The sequence below is a fragment of the Polyodon spathula genome, unplaced genomic scaffold (assembly GCF_017654505.1).
Source record: "Polyodon spathula isolate WHYD16114869_AA unplaced genomic scaffold, ASM1765450v1 scaffolds_825, whole genome shotgun sequence".
Lineage (NCBI taxonomy): Eukaryota > Metazoa > Chordata > Actinopteri > Acipenseriformes > Polyodontidae > Polyodon > Polyodon spathula.
This window is the reverse complement of record NW_024472312.1, coordinates 65989-88750: the sequence shown is the minus strand read 5'-3', so window position 1 is coordinate 88750 and position 22762 is coordinate 65989. Positions and strand designations below refer to the sequence as shown.

The following is a 22762-nucleotide window of genomic DNA, read 5'->3' as shown; positions in this document are numbered from 1 at the left end:
ACATTTTAGGGGCAAGTGGGTTTGTTGTGTTTTTTAAACTTTTGCGGTGTTAAGTTATGTGAACGACGAGGTCTCTGTGCAAAGAGAATGGCTTGCGCAAGCAGCGGCAATGTGGCTTTTCCACCCCGCAGAGTGCCGTAAGCCTCCGTCAAGCTGGGACACACGTCTCCATACTCTGCATCTATTTCTTCAATGGCCACATTTGTGCTGAAATGTGTGTTTTTTTTTTTTTAAATGTGGATTACACTGCTGTTTTACCGAAGGCTGCTTATTGAGAAACTGATTTTATTTTCAGCCCTGGTCTCGGGGCTGACTGGCAGGCCTGTGCTTGCAGAGTTTTATATTTGTGTTATCATTGTGAGGACACAGCTGTCACCGGACCAGTACGTGGCAGCGTTCAGGAGTCGTGGTTCTTTCCGTCTTCTGAAAAGCTTCGACAGAAGCAGGTAGGCACAGCAGTTTACAATACAGCAAGCATCCCCCAAAATGTAGAAGCATGCTTCTGAACTGGATATGTAGTTGCCAATGCATGTAAATGAATAATGTGTGGTACTTGTTAGTTTGTAAGCCTGCTTCATCTGTTCTTATGTTGCTTTTAAAGCTGCAATGTTTTACTTTTATACTTAAATGTATTCTGGTATACAAGTTTTCCTTACTGCATGCTTCTGTAGTTTAGCTATGCTGTCTGCTCAGAAAGCAGCCCTTATGTAACAGACAGTTTATACACTGGATCAGGGAAACTGCTTCCCACTCTGAGGGTATACATTTCTAAGCAAAACAGAAATATATATATACGGTATTACACAAATGATGTATGTATAGTACTTGTAGAATATATCAACGTTGGCATATTCGAAAACTTTTTAACATAATAAAACTTTATTAGTTTCGTAGTGTACATAAATATAATAGAAATAAAACAACGTTCACAACAAGTACAACTTGTATAATTATTTCATCGACAAAAAAAAAAAAAAAATACTGCATATGTTTATATGAAAAATACGTATTATAAATAAATAACTCCTACGGAACAGACACTAACATTTTGTTTTTAAATATCTCGTCAATCTTACAGAGAAATCGCTCTGTGATATTTACATTAAACGGTTTGCTACAAAATGTAATGGATAACAAAAACACCTTAAAGGGTGTTGCAGGGGGTGGGGGGGGGTAAAGATTAAAACAAAACTGTCTCCTGGTCTGGATTCCGTCCCCAAATAAGGATTCGGACCCTGACTCGACACGCTTCCCTCTGCTCTGTTTTATTTTAGCAGCAGAGACGCCCACAGCCCCGGAAGCAGAAAGCTCTGGCGGGTCCCACATCCCTCCGAGCCGGAGGCCACAGTGTCTCTTTCAGCCATCTTGGATCTGAGCTCCTGACACAGTGAGTGTTTCTGTCGCGAAATCTGCTCGCATCTGCTATCGCAGGCTTCCTAAAATCACCCCGAAACCGGCTTTTTAGAAACCTCGGGGTCCCGGCTACCGATTGATACCGATATTTCAGGGGTCTGGGGGTCCTTTTGGTAACAAACGACCCCTTTTTTGAAGGCAGTGCTGGGACAAAATGGGGGGGTCTGTCTTTGAAAACGGCCAACTGCTTTTAAAAAACAAAAACTACAACTTCGGCGTGTACAGCACAAGCGAGAGCGCCTGCCAGACTGAGAGGAAACCTGCATGGGAACATTAAAAAAAAATAAACCACAAAAAGATTGCCGGTTGTAACAGTGCGTTGCGTTGAAGTTCGCCTGGTTTGTGAAGTTCAAATACTACTAAAAACTCAAGATAGCTGCGGAAATATACCAAAGTGAGGTATATTTTCGGTAGCTGCCTGGAGTTTGATGCACACGCCGTGTTGCTGTGTTGTGGTTTTCTTCGGCGCTTCTCGGGTGTGTGTGTTTGTGTGTGTGTGTCTGGCTGGCATGTGATTTGCAATGTGGGAGCGAGTGTGTAGTCAGGTGTGGAAATGCTGTGCAGAGCTGTGTTGTGCAAGAAGTCCCAGGCCTGCATTGAAGTGCATTCCCGTTAGCCACCTTGCTTATCAGCGGTTAAAGCCGTCATCTTACTGGTTTTGAGTTTAGTTTTCTCTTCACCTGGACATGATTTATTATATATAGTATGAATGTGCCAAGCCGACGGTGTTTCACATTGAATGAAAGACCGGTATTGTCGTGGAGTAGTCGCGGCTGGTTTTGTTCAGAAGTGGTACAGTGAAAGTGTTCAGATGTAAAGATTGTGCCAGTGTGTGCACTGTGGTGTAGTATCCGAACTGCAAAAAGCAACTAGCCTTCATTGTAACCTGCTGTCAAACATGCGTCTTTTTTTAAAACAGCATGCTTTAAATACAGCTCGTGTGGTGGCCTTATTCTCATTGCATTAGTAGATACAGGCTTTTTTCCACAGCACTTCGTGCTTACAAGTTCTGCTTTTACAGTGAAGCTGTAACTGTTATTTGATACAGTGCCAGTACAAACCACGTTGGTTGCCTCAGATAAAATGAAACCCCAGTTGTGTAACTTTAGTAGGGGTCACCATTTCTAGGGGAATGGCTCGTATTGTATTTGATTGTGGGGGGGGGGGGGGGGGGGGTTGTTTTTGTATTTATTTTAAACGTCGTTACTTGTTTCCACAGCAATGCCTGGTGAAGCCACAGAAACCGTTCCAGCAACGGAACAAGAGATGCAGCAGCCTCAGGCAGAGACAGGTTTGTATCGCTCTCCTCGCACGCATGCACACACTGGCAGGGAGGGGTCCTGGAATCAGCCCGTTGGATCAGGAGCTCTCAACTCTGGTCCGCAGGGACAGTCAGCATTTCAGATTTGCATCGCTTTTAGATGTGTTGTCGTGAACGCGTCCGCTGCTGAGATTCTCTGTAACCCATAGCGGTTGTTCGGCAGACCTGTCTGATAATGCCGATATTAAGCAAGGCTTTGGGGGAACGAAGTTGAGAGCCACTGATCAAGCCTAAAAACTTGGAGGCACACATCGATCTGTTTTTCAAGGTGAATCTCATTTCTTTATTTTTAAAAGCCCTTTCTCAATCAATTTTTAACGTGCACCTCCCCCACTAGAAACAGTTGTAGCTAAATTGAATCTGCAGCTGCTAAACTGTTTTCTTTGCTCGCTGTTTTGGTCAGCTGTTGGCAGTCATAGCTGTAATTGCCAGGGCAGATAGCCATTAGGTGTCACAGGCTGCTGATTTGTGTATTGTGTAATGGCTTGATGCAAGAATAGGTCAAATTCTGAATTGTGTCCCTATGCCCCCCTACTGAAAAACCTGTATTTTTCCTTGTACTAAATACAGACAAAGCATGATTTTTTTTTTGTTTGTTTGTTTGGTTTTGGTGCCCAAGCACCCAGCAAGCCAAGGATAGTGGTGTTTAATTGTTTAGAGCTCATCTAGTCTTGCATCAAACACTTCAATGGGATTTTTCTGCAGTGCAGATGTAATCACAGCCTTGGGAAAGTCAGTGCTCAATATGCCCTCTGTCATAACCAAGCGATTATTGAATTGTTATGGGAATTTCAGGACCCCCTCCACACACACTGATATGCACTGTTGAATGGTCACTGGGTCTGTGGTACACCGGTACTAACACACGCACCAACTTTTTAATGTGCGGTAATCTTATTGCATGAGCCATTGCCATGGAGTGCACTTGGATGATTTTCATTTTTTTTTTGCATGGTGATTGAAATGGGTCAACCTAGGCTGTGCTTAGAAGCACGCTACCTGAGGTTTTGCATCCCCTTACTCAGAACCAGACTAAGGATTTCGACATGTTCGCTTAGGGAACTCAAGGGGGCAGGTCTTAAGAACATGTATTACATTTTATCTTTGGGTCTGATAGTAAGGCATGTAATATACTAAATACAATTTCTTACACTTTTTAAAAAAAAACATTTTACAAAGCAATTAAAGCATCATTCAATACTAAAAGATATTTGGGAATCCTATTTTCATGGTTTTTCTGAAGCAGTTTCAGCTTTTCCAGTGTGAGGACCAGTTACTATACCAGCATGCATGTAATGTATGAGATCTAGCCAGTGTGACACTAGTGTTGCAGACATACACAGAAGTTGTAAGATCTGTGGAGCTGCGACCGCCAAGTGTAGAAAACTAGTAGCAATGTGTGGTGGTGGCAAATACTATTTCAATACTGATAAAGGGGATAAGCTTTGCTGAAAGTGGCACCTAATACCAGTGGCTGTGGGCACTGCATCATCCTTTTTAGGGAAAGCAGGGATTGATAGGTGAGAAGTAGTTCATCGCAAGCTTTGATAATACACCTGTTTCATGCAGCATGCTGTAGTCACACAAGCACTCCAGGAACTACTTGAGAAATGTGTGTGTGTGTTTCAAAAGACCACCTGTTATAGAAGACAATATGTCTTACAAAAAACCCTGTGGAAAAAAATTTGGTCATGAATTTAAAACCTATTGCAGACAGCCTCCTGTGTTAGACCAAGCTGGACAAAGGCTGGTTATTTGACAGCTTTGCCTGTAGTTGAAAAGGGATGCCGCATACACACACAGCCCTTCCTGTCAGTGCTTGGCATGGTGAAGGCGTACACAGCACTGGGTGAGCGGGTAGTTTGGGTTATTCTAGGTGGACCGAGAGATCGGCAGCTGATGATAATGATGATGTCATTGCCGTGACTCCTCCCAGCCTCGGGGGAAGTTAGCGGCTCTCCAACCCCAGTGACAGAATCAACTGAAACGATTAAAGAGGCCGCCACAGAGAGCCCTCCTGAGGGGGCCAGCCCTGAGGGGGCGAGCGAGGCTGCCCAGACTGAGGCAGATTCAGGCTCTGCTGCCCCGGCTCTCACTGCCCAGGAGCCTTCAGGTGGGTTGGGTACCGGTTAGCAGAAGCGTGCCCGCCTCTCTCCCCTGCCTTCTGAATGTGCTTTGTGTCTGAGTCGAGCGTCACTGACCCCAAAATTCTGTCTCCTTTCACACAAGTGGATTTCAGTCCAAACGCCAACAGTTCAGGTTTCCGTTTTTAAGGCACGAAAAACATTTTGTGACAGTCCTGATGGCTTTTATTTGACCAAGACAGTATAGATCCTTTCTAAAGGTGAAAGCCAGTTTAAACCTTCAGACTTTTTAAAATTCAAAACCCTGATTAGGCACGCAGGCGAATACCTACAGATAGCTTGTGTGTGCAAGGCAAAGTGCATATAAATTCTGGTTCAAATAAAAACTGGACTGTTGACTAGTTAGCAGAAGCGTGCGCGTCTCCTTTCACACGAGTGGGTTTCTCTCTCAGGTCTCTCTCTCTCTCTCTCTCTCTCTCTCTCTCTCTCTCTCGCCTTCTAAATGTGTTGTCATTGACGCTCGACAGACCCTGAATTGTATTCCAGTGGCTGTGGGCACTGCATGATCCTTTTAGGATAATCAGGGATTGATAGGTGGGAAGCAGTTAATTGCCGGTTTTGGTAATACACCTGTTTTAAAACGGTACACTTGTTTCATGCAGCATGCTGTAGTCACACAAGCACTCCAGGAACTGCTTGAGAAACTAAACCGTTGGTGTGTGGTATTGCTGGTATTGAGATTAAGAATTCCAGCTGCCCTTATTGGTATAAACCTGAAGTATGTGTGTGTCTATTTTTTTTAAATTTGCTCTAGTGGGGGAAAATGAGGCTTCAGGGCTGAGTAATTTAAAAAAAAAAAAAAAAAAAAGTTAAACTTGTGTGTGTCAAAAGCCCACCTGTTGTAGAAGACTGCCTTGTATTATAAAACCATCAGTTGTTTGACAGCTTAGTCTGTAGTTGAAAAGGGCCGGCGCACACCCACACCGTCCTGTCGGTGTTAAACGCAGTGTCCTGCCCCATGTGGTGATGGCGTGCACAGAGCGGGGAACGCGGAGTGAGTGGGTAGCACGGGTTGTGGTGGAGGCGGACAGAGTTCAAAACAGCTGATAATGATGATGATGTCATTGCCGTGACTCCTCCCAGCCTCGGGGGAAGTGAGCTGCTCCTCCGCTCCAGTGACGGAAGCAACTGAAACGACTAAAGAGGCCGGCACAGAGAGCCCTCCTGAGGGGGCCAGCCCTGAGGGGGTGAGCGAGGCTGCCCAGACTGAGGCAGATTCAGGCCCTGCCGCCCCGGCTCTGACTGCCCAGGAGCCTTCAGGTGGGTTGGGTACCAGTTAGCAGAACCGTACCCTCCTCTCTCGCCTTCTGAATGTGTTTTGTCTCAGTTGAGCATCACTGACCCTGAATTGTAGTCCAGTGGCTGTGGGCACTGCATGATCCTTTTAGTGGAAGCAGGGATTGATTAGGTGGGAAGCAGTTAATGTCAGGCTTTGGTAATACACCTGTTTTAAACGGTACACTTGTTTCATGCAGCATGCTATAGTCACTCGAGCACGTTAGACTGAACAGTGTGTGTGTGGTATTGCTAGGAATGAGCTTTAGAATCCCTCTCCCCTTATTGGTATAAACCTAAAAAATGTTTGTCTTTGTTTTAAAATGTGATCTAGGGGCTCCCGAGTGGCGCATCCAGTAAAGGCACTCCTCGTGGAGTGCAGGATGCGCCCTATAGCCTAGAGATCGCAGGTTTGAATCCAGGCTATGTCATTGCTGACTGTGACAGGGGGTTCCTAGGCAGTGGCACACAATTGGCTGAGTGTCGGCCTGGTAGGGAAGGACTGCGGCACACCCACACCGTCCTGTCGGTGTTAAACGCAGTGTCCTGAACCATGTGGTGATGGCGTGCACAGAGTGGGGAACACAGAGTGAGTGGGTAGCACGGGTTGTGATGGGAGGCGGATCGAGAGTTGAACAGCCGATGATAATGATGATGTCATTGCCGTGACTCCTCCCAGCCTCGGGGGAAGTGAGCTGCTCCTCCGCTCCAGTGACGGAAGCAACTGAAACGACTAAAGAGGCCGGCACAGAGAGCCCTCCTGAGGGGGCCAGCCCTGAGGGGGCGAGCGAGGCTGCCCAGACTGAGGCAGATTCAGGCTCTGCTGCCCCGGCTCTCACTGCCCAGGAGCCTTCAGGTGGGTTGGGTACCGGTTAGCAGAAGCGTGCCCGCCTCTCTCCCCTTCCTTCTGAGTGTGCTTTGTGTCTGAGTCGAGCGTCACTGACCCCAAAATTCTGTCTCCTTTCACACGAGTGGGTTTCAGTCCAAACTCCAACAGTTCAGGTTTCCATTTTAAGGCACGAAAAACATTTTGTGACAGTCCTGATGGCTTCTGTTTGACCAAGACAGTATAGATCCTTTCTAAAGGTGAAAGCCAGTTTAAACCTTCAGACTTTTTAAAATTCAAAACCCTGATTAGGCACGCAGGCGAATACCTACAGATATCTTGTGTGTGCAAGGCAAAGCGCATATAAATTCTGGTTCAAATAAAAACTGGACTGTTGACTAGTTAGCAGAAGCATGCCCGTCTCTCTCTCTCTCTCTCTCTCTCTCTCTCTCTCTCTCTCTCTCTCTCCTTCTAAATGTGCGTCATTGACCCTGAATTGTATTCCAGTGGCTGTGGGCACTGCATGATCCTTTTAGGATAATCGGGGATTGATAGGTGGGAAGCAGTTAATCGCAGGCTTTGGTAATACACCTGTTTTAAAACGGTACACTTGTTTCATGCAGCATGCTGTAGTCACACAAGCACACCAAGAACTGCTTGAGAAACTAAACCGTGGGTGTGTGGTATTGCTGGTATTATTAAGAATTCCAACTACCCTTATTGGTATAAACCTGAAGTATGTCTGTGTCCATTTTTTTTAAAATTTGCTCTAGTGGGGAAAACAAGGCTTCAGGGCTTAGTAATTTTAAAAAAGGTTAAACTTGTGTGTGTCAAAAGCCCACCTGTTGTAGAAGACTGCCTTGTATTATAAAACCTTCAGTTTTTTGACAGCTTTGTCTGTAGTTGAAAAGGACCGCCGCACACCCACACCGTCCTGTTAGTGTTAATCTCAGTGTCCTGCCCCATGTGGTGATGGCATGCACAGAGCGGGGAACGCAGAGAGTGGGTAGCACGGGTTGTGGTGGAGGCGGACAGAGTTCAAAACAGCCTGATGATAATGATGATGTCATTGCCGTGACTCCTCCCAGCCTCGGGGGAAGTGAGCTGCTCCTCCGCTCCAGTGACGGAAGCAACTGAAACGACTAAAGAGGCCGGCACAGAGAGCCCTCCTGAGGGGGCGAGCGAGGCTGCCCAGACTGAGGCAGATTCAGGCCCTGCCGCCCCGGCTCTGACTGCCCAGGAGCCTTCAGGTGGGTTGGGTACCAGTTAGCAGAACCGTACCCTCCTCTCCCTCTCCCTCTCTCCCCTGCCTTCTAAATGTGTTTTGTCTCATTTGAGCGTCACTGACCCTGAATTGTAGTCCAGTGGCTGTGGGCACTGCATGATCATTTTAGTGGAAGCGGGGATAGGTGGGAAGCAGTTAATGTCAGGCTTTGGTAATACACCTGTTTTAAACGGTAAACTTGTTTCATGCAGCATGCTATAGTCACTCGAGCACGTTAGACTGAACAGTGCATGTGTGGTATTGCTAGGAATGAGCTTTAGAATCCCTCTCCCCTTATTGGTATAAACCTAAAAAATGCGTTTCTTTGTTTTAAAATGTGATCTAGGGGCTCCAGAGTGGCGCATCCAGTAAAGGCGCTCCTCGTGGAGTGCAGGATGCGCCCTGTAGCCTAGAGATCGCAGGTTTGAATCCAGGCTGTGTCATTGCTGACTGTGACCGGGGGTTCCTAGGGGGTGGCACACAATTGGCCGAGCGCCGGCCTGGTAGGGAAGGGCTGCGGCACACCCACACCGTCCTGTCGGTGTTAAACGCAGTGTCCTGCACCATGTGGTGATGGCGTGCACAGAGCGGAGAACGCAGAGTGAGTGGGTAGCATGGGTTGTGGTGGGAGGCGGACCGAGAGTTCAACAGCTGATGATAATGTCATTGCCGTGACTCCTCCCAGCCTCGGGGGAAGTGAGCTGCTCCTCCGCTCCAGTGACGGAAGCAACTGTAACGACTAAAGAGGCCGCCGAGGGGGACCCTCCTGAGGGGGCGAGCGAGGCTGCCCAGACCGAGGCAGATTCAGGCCCTGCTGCCCCGGCTCTGACTGCCCAGGAGCCTTCAGGTGGGTTGGGTACCGGTTAGCAGAAGCGTGCCCGCCTCTCTCCCCTGCCTTCTGAATGTGCTTTGTGTCTGAGTCGAGCGTCACTGACCCCGAAATCCTGTGTCTCTCTCTCTCGCCTTTTAAATGTGTTGTCTGTCGAGCGTCACTGACCCTGAATTGTAGTCCAGTGGCTGTGGGCACTGCATGATCCTTTTAGGATAATCAGGGATTGATAGGTGGGAAGCAGTTAATCGCAGGCTTTGGTAATACACCTGTTTTAAAACGGTACACTTGTTTCATGCAGCATGCTGTAGTCACACAAGCACACCAGGAACTGCTTGAGAAACTAAACCGTTGGTGTGTGGTATTGCTGGTATTGAGATTAAGAATTCCAGCTGCCCTTATTGGTATAAACCTGAAGTATGTTTGTGTCCATTTTTTTTTAAATTTGCTCTAGTGGGGAAAACAAGGCTTCAGGGCTGAGTAATTTTAAAAAAGGTTAAACTTGTGTGTGTCAAAAGCCCACCTGTTGTAGAAGACTGCCTTGTATTATAAAACCTTCGGTTGTTTGACAGCTTAGTCTGTAGTTGAAAAGGACCGCCGCACACCCACACCGTCCTGTCAGTGTTAATCGCAGTGTCCTGCACCATGTGGTGATGGAGTGCACAGCGCGGGGAACGCAGAGTGTGTGGGTCGCACGGGTTGTGGTGGGAGGCGGATCGAGAGTTCAACTGCTGATAATGATGATGTCATTGCCGTGACTCCTCCCAGCCTCGGGGGAAGTTAGCGGCTCTCCAACCCCAGTGACAGAATCAACTGAAACGATTAAAGAGGCCGCCACAGAGAGCCCTCCTGAGGGGACCAGCCCTGAGGGGGTGAGCGAGGCTGCCCAGACTGAGGCAGATTCAGGCCCTGCCGCCCCGGCTCTGACTGCCCAGGAGCCTTCAGGTGGGTTGGGTACCAGTTAGCAGAACCGTACCCTCCTCTCCCTCTCCCTCTCTCCCCTGCCTTCTAAATGTGTTTTGTCTCATTTGAGCGTCACTGACCCTGAATTGTAGTCCAGTGGCTGTGGGCACTGCATGATCATTTTAGTGGAAGCGGGGATAGGTGGGAAGCAGTTAATGTCAGGCTTTGGTAATACACCTGTTTTAAACGGTACACTTGTTTCATGCAGCATGCTATAGTCACTCGAGCACGTTAGACTGAACAGTGCATGTGTGGTATTGCTAGGAATGAGCTTTAGAATCCCTCTCCCCTTACTGGTATAAACCTAAAAAATGCGTTTGTCTGTGTTTTAAAATGTGATCTAGGGGCTCCCGAGTGGCGCATCCAGTAAAGGCACTCTGCGTGGAGTGCAGGATGCGCCCTATAGCCTAGAGATCGCAGGTTTGAATCCAGGCTATGTCATTGCTGACTGTGACCGGGGGTTCCTAGGGGGTGGCACACGATTGGCCGAGCGCCGGCCTGGTAGGGAAGGGCTGCGGCACACCCACACCGTCCTGTCAGTGTTAAACGCAGTGTCCTGCACCATGTGGTGATGGCATGCACAGAGCGGGGAACGCCGAGTGAGTGGGTAGCACGGGTTGTGGTGGGAGGCGGACCGAGAGTTCAACAGCTGATAATGATGATGATGTCATTGCCGTGACTCCTCCCAGCCTCGGGGGAAGTGAGCTGCTCCTCCGCTCCAGTGACGGAAGCAACTGAAACGACTAAAGAGGCCGCCGAGGGGGACCCTCCTGAGGGGGCGAGCGAGGCTGCCCAGACTGAGGCAGATTCAGGCCCTGCCGCCCCGGCTCTGACTGCCCAGGAGCCTTCAGGTGGGTTGGGTACCGGTTAGCAGAACCGTACCCTCCTCTCTCTCCTTCTGAATGTGTTTTGTCTCAGTTGAGCGTCACTGACCCTGAATTGTAGTCCAGTGGCTGTGGGCACTGCATGATCATTTTAGTGGAAGCAGGGATTGATTAGGTGGGAAGCAGTTAATGTCAGGCTTTGGTAATACACCTGTTTTAAACGGTACACTTGTTTCATGCAGCATGCTATAGTCACTCGAGCACGTTAGACTGAACAGTGCGTGTGTGGTATTGCTAGGAGTGAGCTTTAGAATCCCTCTCCCCTTATTGGTATAAACCTAAAAAATGCGTTTGTCTTTGTTTTAAAATGTGATCTAGGGGCTCCCGAGTGGCGCATCCAGTAAAGGCGCTCCTCGTGGAGTGCAGGATGCGCCCTATAGCCTAGAGATCGCAGGTTTGAATCCAGGCTGTGTCATTGCTGACTGTGACCGGGGGTTCCTAGGGGGTGGCACACAATTGGCCGAGCGCCGGCCTGGTAGGTAAGGGCCGTTGCACACCCACACCGTCCTGTCAGTGTTAAACGCAGTGTCCTGCACCATGTGGTGATGGCGTGCACAGAGCGGGGAACGCAGAGAGTGGGTAGCACGGGTTGTGGTGGAGGTGGACAGAGTTCAAAACAGCTGCTGATGATGATGATGTCGTTGCCGTGACTCCTCCCAGCCTCGGGGGAAGTGAGCTGCTCCTCCGCTCCAGTGACGGAAGCAACTGAAACGACTAAAGAGGCCGGCACAGAGAGCCCTCCTGAGGGAGCCAGCCCTGAGGGGGCGAGCGAGGCTGCCCAAACTGAGGCAGATTCAGGCCCTGCCGCCCCGGCTCTGACTGCCCAGGAGCCTTCAGGTGGGTTGGGTACCGGTTAGCAGAACCGTACCCTCCTCTCTCTCCTTCTGAATGTGTTTTGTCTCAGTTGAGCATCACTGACCCTGAATTGTAGTCCATTGGCTGTGGGCACTGCATGATCCTTTTAGGATAATCAGGGATTGGTAGGTGGGAAGCAGTTAATCGCAGGCTTTGGTAATACACCTGTTTTAAAACGGTACACTTGTTTCATGCAGCATGCTGTAGTCACACAAGCACACCAGGAACTGCTTGAGAAACTAAACCGTTGGTGTGTGGTATTGCTGGTATTGAGATTAAGAATTCCAACTACCCTTATTGGTATAAACCTGAAGTATGTTTGTGTCCATTTTTTTTAAAATTTGCTCTAGTGGGGAAAACAAGGCTTCAGGGCTGAGTAATTTTAAAAAAGGTTAAACTTGTGTGTGTCAAAAGCCCACCTGTTGTAGAAGACTGCCTTGTATTATAAAACCTTCGGTTGTTTGACAGCTTAGTCTGTAGTTGAAAAGGGCCGGCACACACCCACACCGTCCTGTCAGTGTTAATCGCAGTGTCCTGCACCATGTGGTGATGGAGTGCACAGCGCGGGGAACGCAGAGTGTGTGGGTCGCACGGGTTGTGGTGGGAGGCGGATCGAGAGTTCAACTGCTGATGATGATGATGTCATTGCCGTGACTCCTCCCAGCCTCAGGGGAAGTTAGCGGCTCTCCAACCCCAGTGACAGAATCAACTGAAACGATTAAAGAGGCCGGCACAGAGAGCCCTCCTGAGGGGACCAGCCCTGAGGGGGTGAGCGAGGCTGCCCAGACTGAGGCAGATTCAGGCCCTGCTGCCCCGGCTCTGACTGCCCAGGAGCCTTCAGGTGGGTTGGGTACCAGTTAGCAGAACCGTACCCTCCTCTCTCTCCTTCTGAATGTGTTTTGTCTCAGTTGAGCGTCACTGACCCTGAATTGTAGTCCAGTGGCTGTGGGCACTGCATGATCCTTTTAGTGGAAGCAGGGATTGATTAGGTGGGAAGCAGTTAATGTCAGGCTTTGGTAATACACCTGTTTTAAACGGTACACTTGTTTCATGCAGCATGCTATAGTCACTCGAGCACGTTAAACTGAACAGTGCGTGTGTGGTATTGCTAGGAATGAGCTTTAGAATCCCTCTCCCCTTATTGGTATAAACCTAAAAAATGCGTTTGTCTTTGTTTTAAAATGTGATCTAGGGGCTCCCGAGTGGCGCATCCAGTAAAGGCGCTCCTCGTGGAGTGCAGGATGCGCCCTATAGCCTAGAGATCGCAGGTTTGAATCCAGGCTGTGTCATTGCTGACTGTGACCGGGGGTTCCTAGGGGGTGGCACACAATTGGCCGAGCGCCGGCCTGGTAGGTAAGGGCCGTTGCACACCCACACCGTCCTGTCAGTGTTAAACGCAGTGTCCTGCACCATGTGGTGATGGCGTGCACAGAGCGGGGAACGCGGAGTGAGTGGGTAGCACGGGTTGTGGTGGAGGTGGACAGAGTTCAAAACAGCTGATAATGATGATGATGTCATTGCCGTGACTCCTCCCAGCCTCGGGGGAAGTGAGCTGCTCCTCCGCTCCAGTGACGGAAGCAACTGAAACGACTAAAGAGGCCGGCACAGAGAGCCCTCCTGAGGGGGCCAGCCCTGAGGGGGCGAGCGAGGCTGCCCAGACTGAGGCAGATTCAGGCCCTGCCGCCCCGGCTCTCACTGCCCAGGAGCCTTCAGGTGGGTACCGGTTAGCAGAAGCGTGCCCGCCTCTCTCCCCTGCCTTCTGAATGTGCTTTGTGTGCTGAGTCGAGCGTCACTGACCCCGAAATTCAGTCTCCTTTCATGCAAGTGGATTTCTGTTTTAAGTCATGAAAAACATTTGTGACAATCCTGATGGCTTCTATTTGACCAAGACAGTATAGATCCTTTCTAAAGGCGAAAGCCGGTTTAAACTTTCAGACTTATTTTTTTTAAATTCATAATCCTGATTACACATGCAGACTAATAACAGCTACAGATATTGTGTGATCAAGGCAAATCGTATATACATCCTTTGTGCTGGTTCAAATAGAAACGGCACTGTTGACAGGTGTTGAACCACTGATTTTAGATTTTGCAGTTCAGTGTGGAGCAGATTAGGCACTCATGCACACAAAAGTGCTTGTAAACAGACCTTTGCAGCCTAAAAACATGTCGTTGCTATATCTTAGCAACGAAATGCTGACCAACGCTTAAGACTGGACAGGCAGTGTCACTAGCAGGCGTTTAATGGGTTTACACTGAACAGAAACAGAGCTGTGGACTTGGAGGGTCTCTGTTGTACGTGTGTGTTTTGCTTCTTGTTTAATTGTTTCCAGTAGTTTAGTGTGTTTGTTCTCATTAACTGGATAAACCACCTCGTTTTCTTCGGTTTCAAACAGCTGTCCAGAATACAGAGCGTTTTGTAAGTGTGAATTCTTTTTTTTTTCCGCAAAGCTATTTTTCTAAAACTGAAATAAAAAAAGTGTTTCAAGTTGAAAAGCTCGCATCGGCACCACCAACCCCTCCTCTCCGACACATATTTCATTGCTGTTTTAAGCTTGGTATAAGTAAATACTTAAAAACAAAACAAACAAAACCTAATCTGTTCAAACACTAATCACTAATAAAAGATCGAGAGGGAGGGAGGGGAGTGATTCTATTTTTTTTTTTTTTTTTTTTACAGTTCCTGAAAACACAATGGTGACCAACGGCTTTTTTTTATCTCTGTGTCCATTTACATGTAATTCAATCGTTAAATGGTTACATGTTTATACAGCACGGTGAGCTCTTTGCTTTATCAGTGACTGAGAGGGTTTCCGTTGGTCTGCTATTGTTCAGCACAAGTCAGTCTGAGCGCACAGCCCAAAGTCAACTGTGTAGATCTGCATTCTAGCTGTGCTGGTGGTTTTCTTTGTGTTGATCAGGCATTGACGCGCTCAGTAACTGGGGTGTTGGCGTCCTGTGATTCACAGGTGCAGTACTGTGTATAAAGATGGGGGGGGGGGGCTGTTAGGGTGTGGTGTGTTGCTGGCTTCCAATTAGTGATTTTAAGTAGCAACTGTTTCCATACAGAGCTGGCTTCTTCAGGACCTGGTTCAATTTGTTTGGGTCTCTGTAATTCAGAATGACTTGCCCTTCTGCAATCCCTGATCATTTAGAGGATATTGCAAACATGGACAGTGCCTTCAGTTATTAAATGCATGTTAAAGGAGGATTAGGGGTTAGCACCATTTGGAGATCAACATGTAAATCAGCGTGGAAATACGAAGTGTAAAAATTATAACAAGCTTCACCTTCTGGACATACCAATAGCAGTTACCTGAAAGTCATTCGACACAAAAGCCGATAGGATTGGATCCAGCACAGATCCCAGAGTGATTCGTTCCAGACGGGAAAAGTAGTAAATTGTGTTTCTCAAGTAATGTCTGCAGTGGTAGCTAGAGTCTAAACCTCTACGATTCAGACTCTTCACTCTGCTTTTTTTCTGTTTGTTTTGTGGTTAACTTTTGTGCTGCACAACATGCGATATAAAAGAAGCCGCGAAGCTCTGTTTGCTGTGTGCCAAGCCAACATTTGGTGTGGACACGTGTCTTACAAACATCCTAGCAAAATGGGATCTTGTAATACTGTTACTCTGATTCACTGTGTTCAGCTGCAGCTCGGCTTGCAGCGCCCCCTGCTGCTGCTGCTGATGCAGCAGTGCCTATGGTCACTGATGCAGAAAAGGAGCCAGGTAGACTGAAATGACCCCCTAACTGACTAACGGTCTGTGGCGTGCAGTGCCTCATTAACGCACTTTGTTAACCTGAAGCAGAATTAACTCTCTAGGCTTTCACTTCATTTACCTGTTCAGGTGATTACGAAGAATCTTTAGTTTATCTGTTAGTTGCCGTTTTCCAGTATGATTGTGTGTTGGTCTTTGGTTTGTTCGGGTTACTTTCCCATTTAGTAATTTTTGAATTTCAAAGTGTACAACTAAAAATACTGTACAGTAATAAATAATTTTAGAAACGACTCCAACAGGATTGTATGATCTGAACTAAATTAAGGTTCCAGTAGATTTCTAACTGAGTTCTGCTCCGGTTTGTGTTCTAAGCATGCTTGGGTTTGTGTCTATTTTTTTTTTCCCCTGTAAGTTCAACTGTATTTTTGTGTTTCAAACTTTCACAACCTTTATTTTCTTTAGCTGCTCCTCCCTCTGGCTCCTCTGCTGCTTCCAAGAAAGCCTCTGCCACTCCTCCTCGCTCTGTAACTGCTAACACTTCTGCCGGCCCAAAAGCTAAAAAAGCAAAAGGAAATAAGTCTACTCCTTCTCCTCTGCCTTCCTCCAATCCTGTGCCTGTCGCCAAACCGAACTCTCCGTCCCTGTCTGCTTCTGACTCGTCTCCATCCTCCTCGAAATCTGCCTCCCTTCCTCGCTCTACACCCCCCTGTTCCCCCCTGACCTCTGCAAGCCCCCAGTCTGCAGCCCCTACCCCAGACCAGGGAGCCAAACCTGGTCCTCCCCCTAAAGTGGTCCATGCGGGCAAACAAGGCAAATCCAAGAAAGGTGGGGGAAAGGCAGCCCAGCAGCAGCAGCAAGCTTCAAAAGCTGCCAAAGCCAAGCCAGAAGAGGCAGTGGCTCTTCCCATCCCAGAAAGGGAGGTGATTCATCTCTCTGCTGCCCAGGAAGTAGCTCTACCAAAATGTCCAGCTGAAGACAAGGCTGATATGCCTGCCCCTGAACCATCCAAGGCTGCTGCACCGGTCTCTGCCCCGTCCAGGGCTGAGATGCCTGCACCTGCCCCACTTAAGGTTGATACACCCGCCCCTGCCTTGTCCAAGGCTGATACTCCTGCCCCGTCCAAGGCAGAGACACCTGCCCCTGTGCCGTCCAAGGTTGATGCACTCGTCCCTGCCCCAACCAAGGCTGATGCACCCGTTCCCTCCAAGGTTGATATTCCCGCCCCTGCCCCATCCAAGGCAGAGACACCTGCCCCTGTGCTGTCCAAGGCTGATGCACCCGTTCCCTCCAAGGTTGATATTCCCGCCCCTGCCCCATCCAAGGCAGAGACACCTGCCCCTGTGCTGTCCAAGGCTGATGCCCCTGCCCTGTCCAAGGCTGATGCACCCGTTCCCTCCAAGGTTGATATTCCCGCCCCTGCCCCATCCAAGGCAGAGACACCTGCCCCTGTGCTGTCCAAGGCTGATGCACCCGTTCCCTCCAAGGTTGATATTCCCGCCCCTGCCCCATCCAAGGCAGAGACACCTGCCCCTGTGCTGTCCAAGGCTGATGCCCCTGCCCTGTCCAAGGCTGATGCACCCGTTCCCTCCAAGGTTGATATTCCCGCCCCTGCCCCGCCAAAGGCTGATGCTCCTGCCCCAACCAAGACTGATGCATCCGTTCCCTCCAAGGTTGATACTCCCGTCCCTGTCCCATCCAAGGCTGATGCACCCGCCCCTGCCCCATCCGGGGTTGATGTCCTTTCCAATGTTGAAGCACATACCCTGTCCAAGGCTGATACTCCCGCCCCCTCCAAAGTTGCTGCAGCCCCCACCCAATTTAAGCTTACTACCCAGTCTGCTGCACCTCCTCCAATTTCCTTTGCTGCAGCCGTCGCCTCTGGTCTTCCCAAAACTGCCCCTACCACCCCCAGCTCAAATGTAGCCCCAACTGAATCCAAGCCTGCTGCAGCTGCTATGCCCCAGCAACAAGCATCTACGCTTGCACCTGCTGCTGCTGCTCCTGCAGATCCCAAATCCAAAGATAAAACCGCTCCTCCCACAGCCAGCCCTGTAATCCCAGAGCTAGCTGCCGACTCCGGCACCGAACCCCCGAAGATTGTTCCAAAAGAGATCAAAGTTAAGGAGGTCAAGTTTGCGGCAATTCCCCCGCCTGCTAAGGAAGCTAGCCCTGCACCCAGCGAGAAGCCTGCCTCCAAAAAGGCAGCCGCTGTGGCCCAGCCTTGCACTGCTGCTCCTGCTGTTGTTGCCCCTGCTCCTGTCTTCCCTGCTGCTGCTCCTCCTCCTCTTTCCTCCTCTGCCCCTGTCCTGCCTCAACCTCCTGTGGCGGCTGCAGTGCCTGCCGCCCCCTCCTCTTCCCTGAGTCCTAAGCCATCTTCGTCTCCATCTGCTGCAGAAAAAGCTCCGTCTTCTGCCCCCCCTCCAGCCCCCAAACCTGCCCCAGCTCCAGCATCTACTCTTCCTCCTCCTGCTGCTGCTGTCGTGGATGACGATGAAGACCTGCCACCCCTCATTCCCCCCGAAGAGCCAACCCCTGAGATTGACTTCCAGCCCCCCATCCTGGTAGAGATGCCCAAAGCAGCTGCTCCTGCCACCCCCAAACCAGCCCCGGTTAAAGCTCCCGCCAAGCAGGAGCCTGTGATCAAGAATGACAAGGGTATAATTCTGTCTCGTTTCTAAATGCGCATGGTGTCTTCCTACCCTTGCTGTAACCTGTTCCAATAAATGGCAGACAACTCAGCCCCTCCTGATAAAAACCAGGTAGTCCTGTCATTCCCCATGTATAGTGATGAGGGATCAGCACATTATCCTGTGACTAGCATGCCTCATACCTGCTCTCCATGCCCATCCAGTCTAATGATTGGTGGTTCAGATTGGTGTGGTGTTTTTTTTGTGCAAGTAGAACAGTCTGCAGCAGTAAGGCTGTAGTTTCCTAACCCTGATCTAGCGCTACGATCGTGGCATTTTGCAGGTGGCGAAAGTGCATTAAATGGTGTGAATTAGATCCTGTGTGTTTTGCATGTTAACAATGTAGAGGTTTTTAGACAAAGATGTATAGCAAATGCACTTTTTTTTTTTGGTAGGGGATTATGTTCTAATCACATTAACAATGTAGGATTTCTTGGGATTACTGAATGCTGCAATAGTTTGGTTTGTGTTACGCTGTGTTTAGATTGTTCTGTAGTTTTATCCTTTGCCTGTTTGTGTGTGTCACCACTATTGTTACTAAAGTGTGGGTCTGCTTTTTTAAAAAGGGTGTTGCGCTTGTAACAGCGGAAATGTGTGTGTGTGCCGGGGTTTGATGTAGAAAGGGCATCTCAAGGTATGCTTTTTTTTTTTTATCTTTTTGTTTTTTTATTGACTCGTTTTCAGAAATTACCAAACAAAAGATCAAGAATCACCTTGCAAGGTGACACAAATGCAGGTTAAAAATGTCAGGTCACTTTTTTTTTTTATGTTCTGTCCAGAAAAGTTGAAAACCTTATCAACATGGACGTCTCTTTGCTAGTATGCTAACAATCAGTCTTTTTAAATCTAATGATACAAGAATATTGCTGGTTCCCTGACAGTTAGGCTTGTGTTAGGATCCCAAGTAGATGGAGGGCCCTGTCTGCTTCGGGTTCATTGTAATTGGTTTAAAACCCATTAATGCTTCTGCATTTTGGTGAACCCCAGTGGATTATGGGTCATGTTTCTGTTGGGATCCTAACGTGTATAAACAGAGTGTATTAAAATGCATTTCCTTTTTGTTACCTTGCAGGGTCTGGCACGGAGTCCGACAGTGACGAGTCCGTGCCTGATCTTGAGGAACAGGACTCCACGCACACGCAGCAGGCACAGGTAAGGGAGGGACGGAAGATTCTGTGCTCAGTTTTACTGCCTTTGGCCACATCGGATGCATGTTTTCAGTCCACTGCGGATTGATAGCTGTGTGATCTTAGCAAGTTTGGATCGTTCTTTTGTTTGTACACTTCTAACCACTTTTTATTTTAGTTAGCACCAAGGTAAAACTCTGTTTTGTCATCCTACTTGGAGCAAAAGCCCTGTTAATTTGCAGCAGACATTTGTTTTATGGTATGCTACTTTTTACATGCAAGGCAAACCTGTATAGATGGTTCGAGTTGCCACCAATTAAGAAAAGATACTTGCACAATTAAAACATATTGTATACACCTCGCATGTCTTTGATTTCATCCTAACGAATGACTATTTGCCCAGCTTGCTGCAGCTGCCGAGATTGACGAAGAACCAGTCAGCAAAGCAAAACAGAGCCGAAGTGAGAAGAAAGCACGCAAGGTAAGATTTTGCATGAGGGCTGACTTCGTAGACAAGTTGCAGACTAACCTTTTTTGCGAAGGCGTTTTTTGTAAAAGTGTTTCTGAATTACGAAAGCAGTCTCCTTTTCCTTCAGTGATGAGTTAAACAGTATGACTTTCGTTCTTCTGAGTCTGGTGAAGCCAAACCATCTGTCCTGAGAAGGGAAAGTGAGATTACAGAAAAGATTGATGGTTACCATTGCGGTCATTCAAGAGGATCCTTTGTCGTGACGGAGCACGTGCCACCTGTCTTTTGCACAAAGTTCAATATAACTGAAAGCTGTGGATGAGGTTTAGACTTTTTTGTTTCCTTCTCTCCAGGCCATGTCCAAACTGGGGCTTCGCCAGGTCACAGGGGTAACCAGGGTCACTATCAGGAAATCGAAGAACATCCTGTTTGTCATCACGAAACCAGACGTCTACAAGAGCCCCGCGTCAGACACCTACATTGTGTTCGGAGAGGCCAAGGTAAGCCCTCGGCATTTTAAACAGCTCCGCTTTTTCCTTCGATGATGATTTAAACAGTATGACTTTCGTTCTTCTGAGTCTACTGAAGACAAACTGTCTGTCCTGAGAAGGGAAAGTGGGGAACGTTGTCTTCAGTCCAAGAAATTTGACAGTTGATACGAACAAGTAATTTATTAAGAGTTATTTACACAGTTTTAGTACCGTTCTGTTTGCACAAAGAAATGCAATCGAGATCATCTCGCGCATTGAAAGGTTCAGAAATTGTGGCTTAAAATCTACATTTTTAAAACTCTGGTACAGACAATATGAAGTGCACATAAACAAGTACTTAGTAATTCTCGTCATGTTTTTTTTTTTTCTCTTCCTTCCCAGATTGAAGATCTCTCCCAGCAGGCACAGCTGGCAGCCGCAGAGAAGTTCAAGGTCCAGGGAGAAGCAGTTTCAAACATCCAAGAAAACACACAGACTCCTACCGTACAGGAGGAGAGCGAAGAGGAAGAGGTAAGCAGGCTGCCCGAGTTTGGTGTAGCTTTCACTCATCAGTATGTTGCAGATGCATGGACCCTGGTGTCTGTAAAGCCATCTGTGCATAGCGACCAACCTTTCTAGCTAAACTTGTGGTGTATCAGTCCTGAGCTTTTCGATGTATTCTTCTGTGATGATTAAACAGTATGACTTTCGTTCTTCTGAGTCTACTGAAGACAAGCTATCTGTCCTGAGAAGAGAGGGGAGGGGGGTGCACAATCTGATACAGCACGCTATGCTGGAAGTGACTTTTATTTATTTGTAATTAACAATGTCACCCTCTAATTTCCTCTTGAGATTGACGAGACCGGTGTCGAGATCAAGGACATTGAGCTGGTAATGTCCCAGGCGAACGTGTCTCGAGCGAAGGCTGTCCGTGCACTGAAGAACAACAACAACGATATTGTTAATGCTATTATGGTAAGAGTCATGGGGGCTTCTGCTGTGTTAGTCCAGTTACTAGGTGCTGCTGGTCTTGGTCTTACCGATCCTGGCACACAGTTTCAATAGCTCGAACACCATTGGTTTTAACCAAGACTGTTTTATTAACTCAATGACAGATCTGTACTAAAGGCACACTTGCGTTCATTGTGTTTTACAAGAGTATCAGAATCTGGGGACGAATGGGAATTGTAGTCCAAGTGTGAAATAATCCAGGGGTAATCTGCAGTGGCTAGAACTACCGCAGCAGTGCGTATTTCACAGGACTGAGTGACCAAGGGAAGACTGAGACCGCTTGCGACTTTAATGAAATTCTTTGAAAGACCTCCCCCCTGCCCCCCAATAGGAGAAAGATCCAGTAGGAGAAAGCTGTATTCCTCTTTTCCTTTGATGATGATTTAAACATACTTTCGTTCTTCTGAGTTTCATGAAGCCAAACTATCTGTCCTGAGAAGGAAAAAGGAGAATATACAGCATTGAAAAACATTTTTCACTAGATGAGCCGTAAAGCACAGCACTCCTCTGACTGTCTCCTGTACGTTGTTTTTCTGTTTTCTCTTGCAGGAGTTGACGATGTAAACGTCTGAGGAGGAGAGAGCTGTGGGTTATTTGAGGTCTTGCTGTTGTAGCTACAAATAACATTTGTACAATTTATACTGAGGAGATTTAATAAAGCTGTGGATTGATGCGATGGAACTGTCCTGGTCTGTGTTTCTTTTGTGTTCCCATCACATTGTAACGATCCTTTAAGGATTTGTATGCTTTTTAAGGTACTTCATTAGCTCTGATACTGCTGGTGACGTCGATCCCTAATGCACAGCTAGAGCAGGAAAGAAGCGTGGATGCGCCTCCTGGGGATTATCCAGAATAAAGTGGGTTTCCCTTTCAAGAACAAAATGTAACCATTACAGAATGGGTATGTATCTTAAGACGTGAACCCTGAATAAGATATATCAAAGCTGCTAGCCTAGCCTGTAACCCAGTCCTGTCCAGCCCCCACGAGGACATACACACATCTCATTGCAATTTTTCTTCAAGAACTGACTTGACAGGAGTCTCTTAAGTACTTGTTACTGTTTTACTGTATCATTTTCACAAATTATATTTTTCAAAATTTATGCGCTCATTTATTTAAACAATTTATTTTTTATTACGCATATATTGTGCACTACAGCCTGTTTGTTACATCCCGCTGCGGCCTTGTGCACTGTGTGAAGCCGGCAGTTTGAGTCTCCCCTTCCCAGGGATCGAACAACGTAAAGGTGGTTCTACGCTGGAGGAGAGCGACGTGAGCAACTGGGACGAATTTTGTGTTAAAGGCAAACGTTTTAAGTCCATAAACATTCACGTGACCCTATCCGTATATATTTGGACAGGGGGGTTAGGACAGGACTGTGTCGCAGGCTATGCTAGCAGCTTTCATGTAATTTATTCAGGTGTTGGGTCTTTAAGAGGTAAATACCCATTCGCTATCCATTGAATTGGATTCTCTTACCTCAAACCTGTGATCCTCACTGA

The 22762-nt window shown here is 47.8% G+C and overlaps 1 protein-coding gene and 4 non-coding genes across 46 annotated transcripts; all 5 read left to right on the top strand.

The window, feature by feature from the left end:
- The first annotated feature begins 1280 nt into the window (after positions 1 to 1280).
- On the top strand, positions 1281 to 21940 carry naca (nascent polypeptide associated complex subunit alpha). Of its 42 annotated transcripts, none has more exons than XM_041241815.1 (21): positions 1281 to 1387; positions 2633 to 2704; positions 4671 to 4847; positions 5962 to 6138; positions 6833 to 7009; positions 8068 to 8229; positions 8929 to 9090; positions 9841 to 10017; positions 10725 to 10886; positions 11580 to 11756; positions 12439 to 12615; positions 13311 to 13487; positions 15958 to 16649; positions 16704 to 16733; positions 17064 to 18150; positions 19255 to 19334; positions 19713 to 19790; positions 20132 to 20278; positions 20651 to 20779; positions 21101 to 21223; positions 21809 to 21940. In XM_041241815.1, the coding sequence occupies exons 2-21, from the start codon at positions 2635 to 2637 to the stop codon at positions 21821 to 21823; spliced, it is 4176 nt and encodes a 1391-aa protein (XP_041097749.1). In that variant the 5' UTR covers positions 1281 to 1387; positions 2633 to 2634; the 3' UTR covers positions 21824 to 21940. The 42 variants fall into 42 exon arrangements, with proteins under 42 accessions (XP_041097749.1, XP_041097743.1, XP_041097734.1 ...); XM_041241809.1 differs by having other exon boundaries at positions 16872 to 18150; XM_041241800.1 differs by having other exon boundaries at positions 16764 to 18150.
- On the top strand, positions 19899 to 19974 carry LOC121309028. Its single transcript, XR_005948591.1, has one exon. It is a non-coding gene; the product is annotated as a small nucleolar RNA SNORD59 (small nucleolar RNA).
- On the top strand, positions 20314 to 20389 carry LOC121309029. Its single transcript, XR_005948592.1, has one exon. It is a non-coding gene; the product is annotated as a small nucleolar RNA SNORD59 (small nucleolar RNA).
- LOC121309030 lies at positions 20928 to 21002 on the top strand. Its single transcript, XR_005948593.1, has one exon. It is a non-coding gene; the product is annotated as a small nucleolar RNA SNORD59 (small nucleolar RNA).
- LOC121309032 lies at positions 21629 to 21700 on the top strand. The gene has a single exon (XR_005948594.1). It is a non-coding gene; the product is annotated as a small nucleolar RNA SNORD59 (small nucleolar RNA).
- Positions 21941 to 22762: the final 822 nt, after the last annotated feature.

Coding starts and splice junctions, on each gene's coding strand:
- naca (XM_041241793.1), top strand. CDS start 2,635: ATGCCTGGTGAAGCCACAGAAACCGTTCCAGCAACGGAACAAGAGATG. Junction 2,705..4,670: donor GCAGCCTCAGGCAGAGACAG/GTTTGTATCGCT, acceptor GACTCCTCCCAG/CCTCGGGGGAAGTTAGCGGC. Junction 10,018..10,724: donor GACTGCCCAGGAGCCTTCAG/GTGGGTTGGGTA, acceptor GACTCCTCCCAG/CCTCGGGGGAAGTGAGCTGC.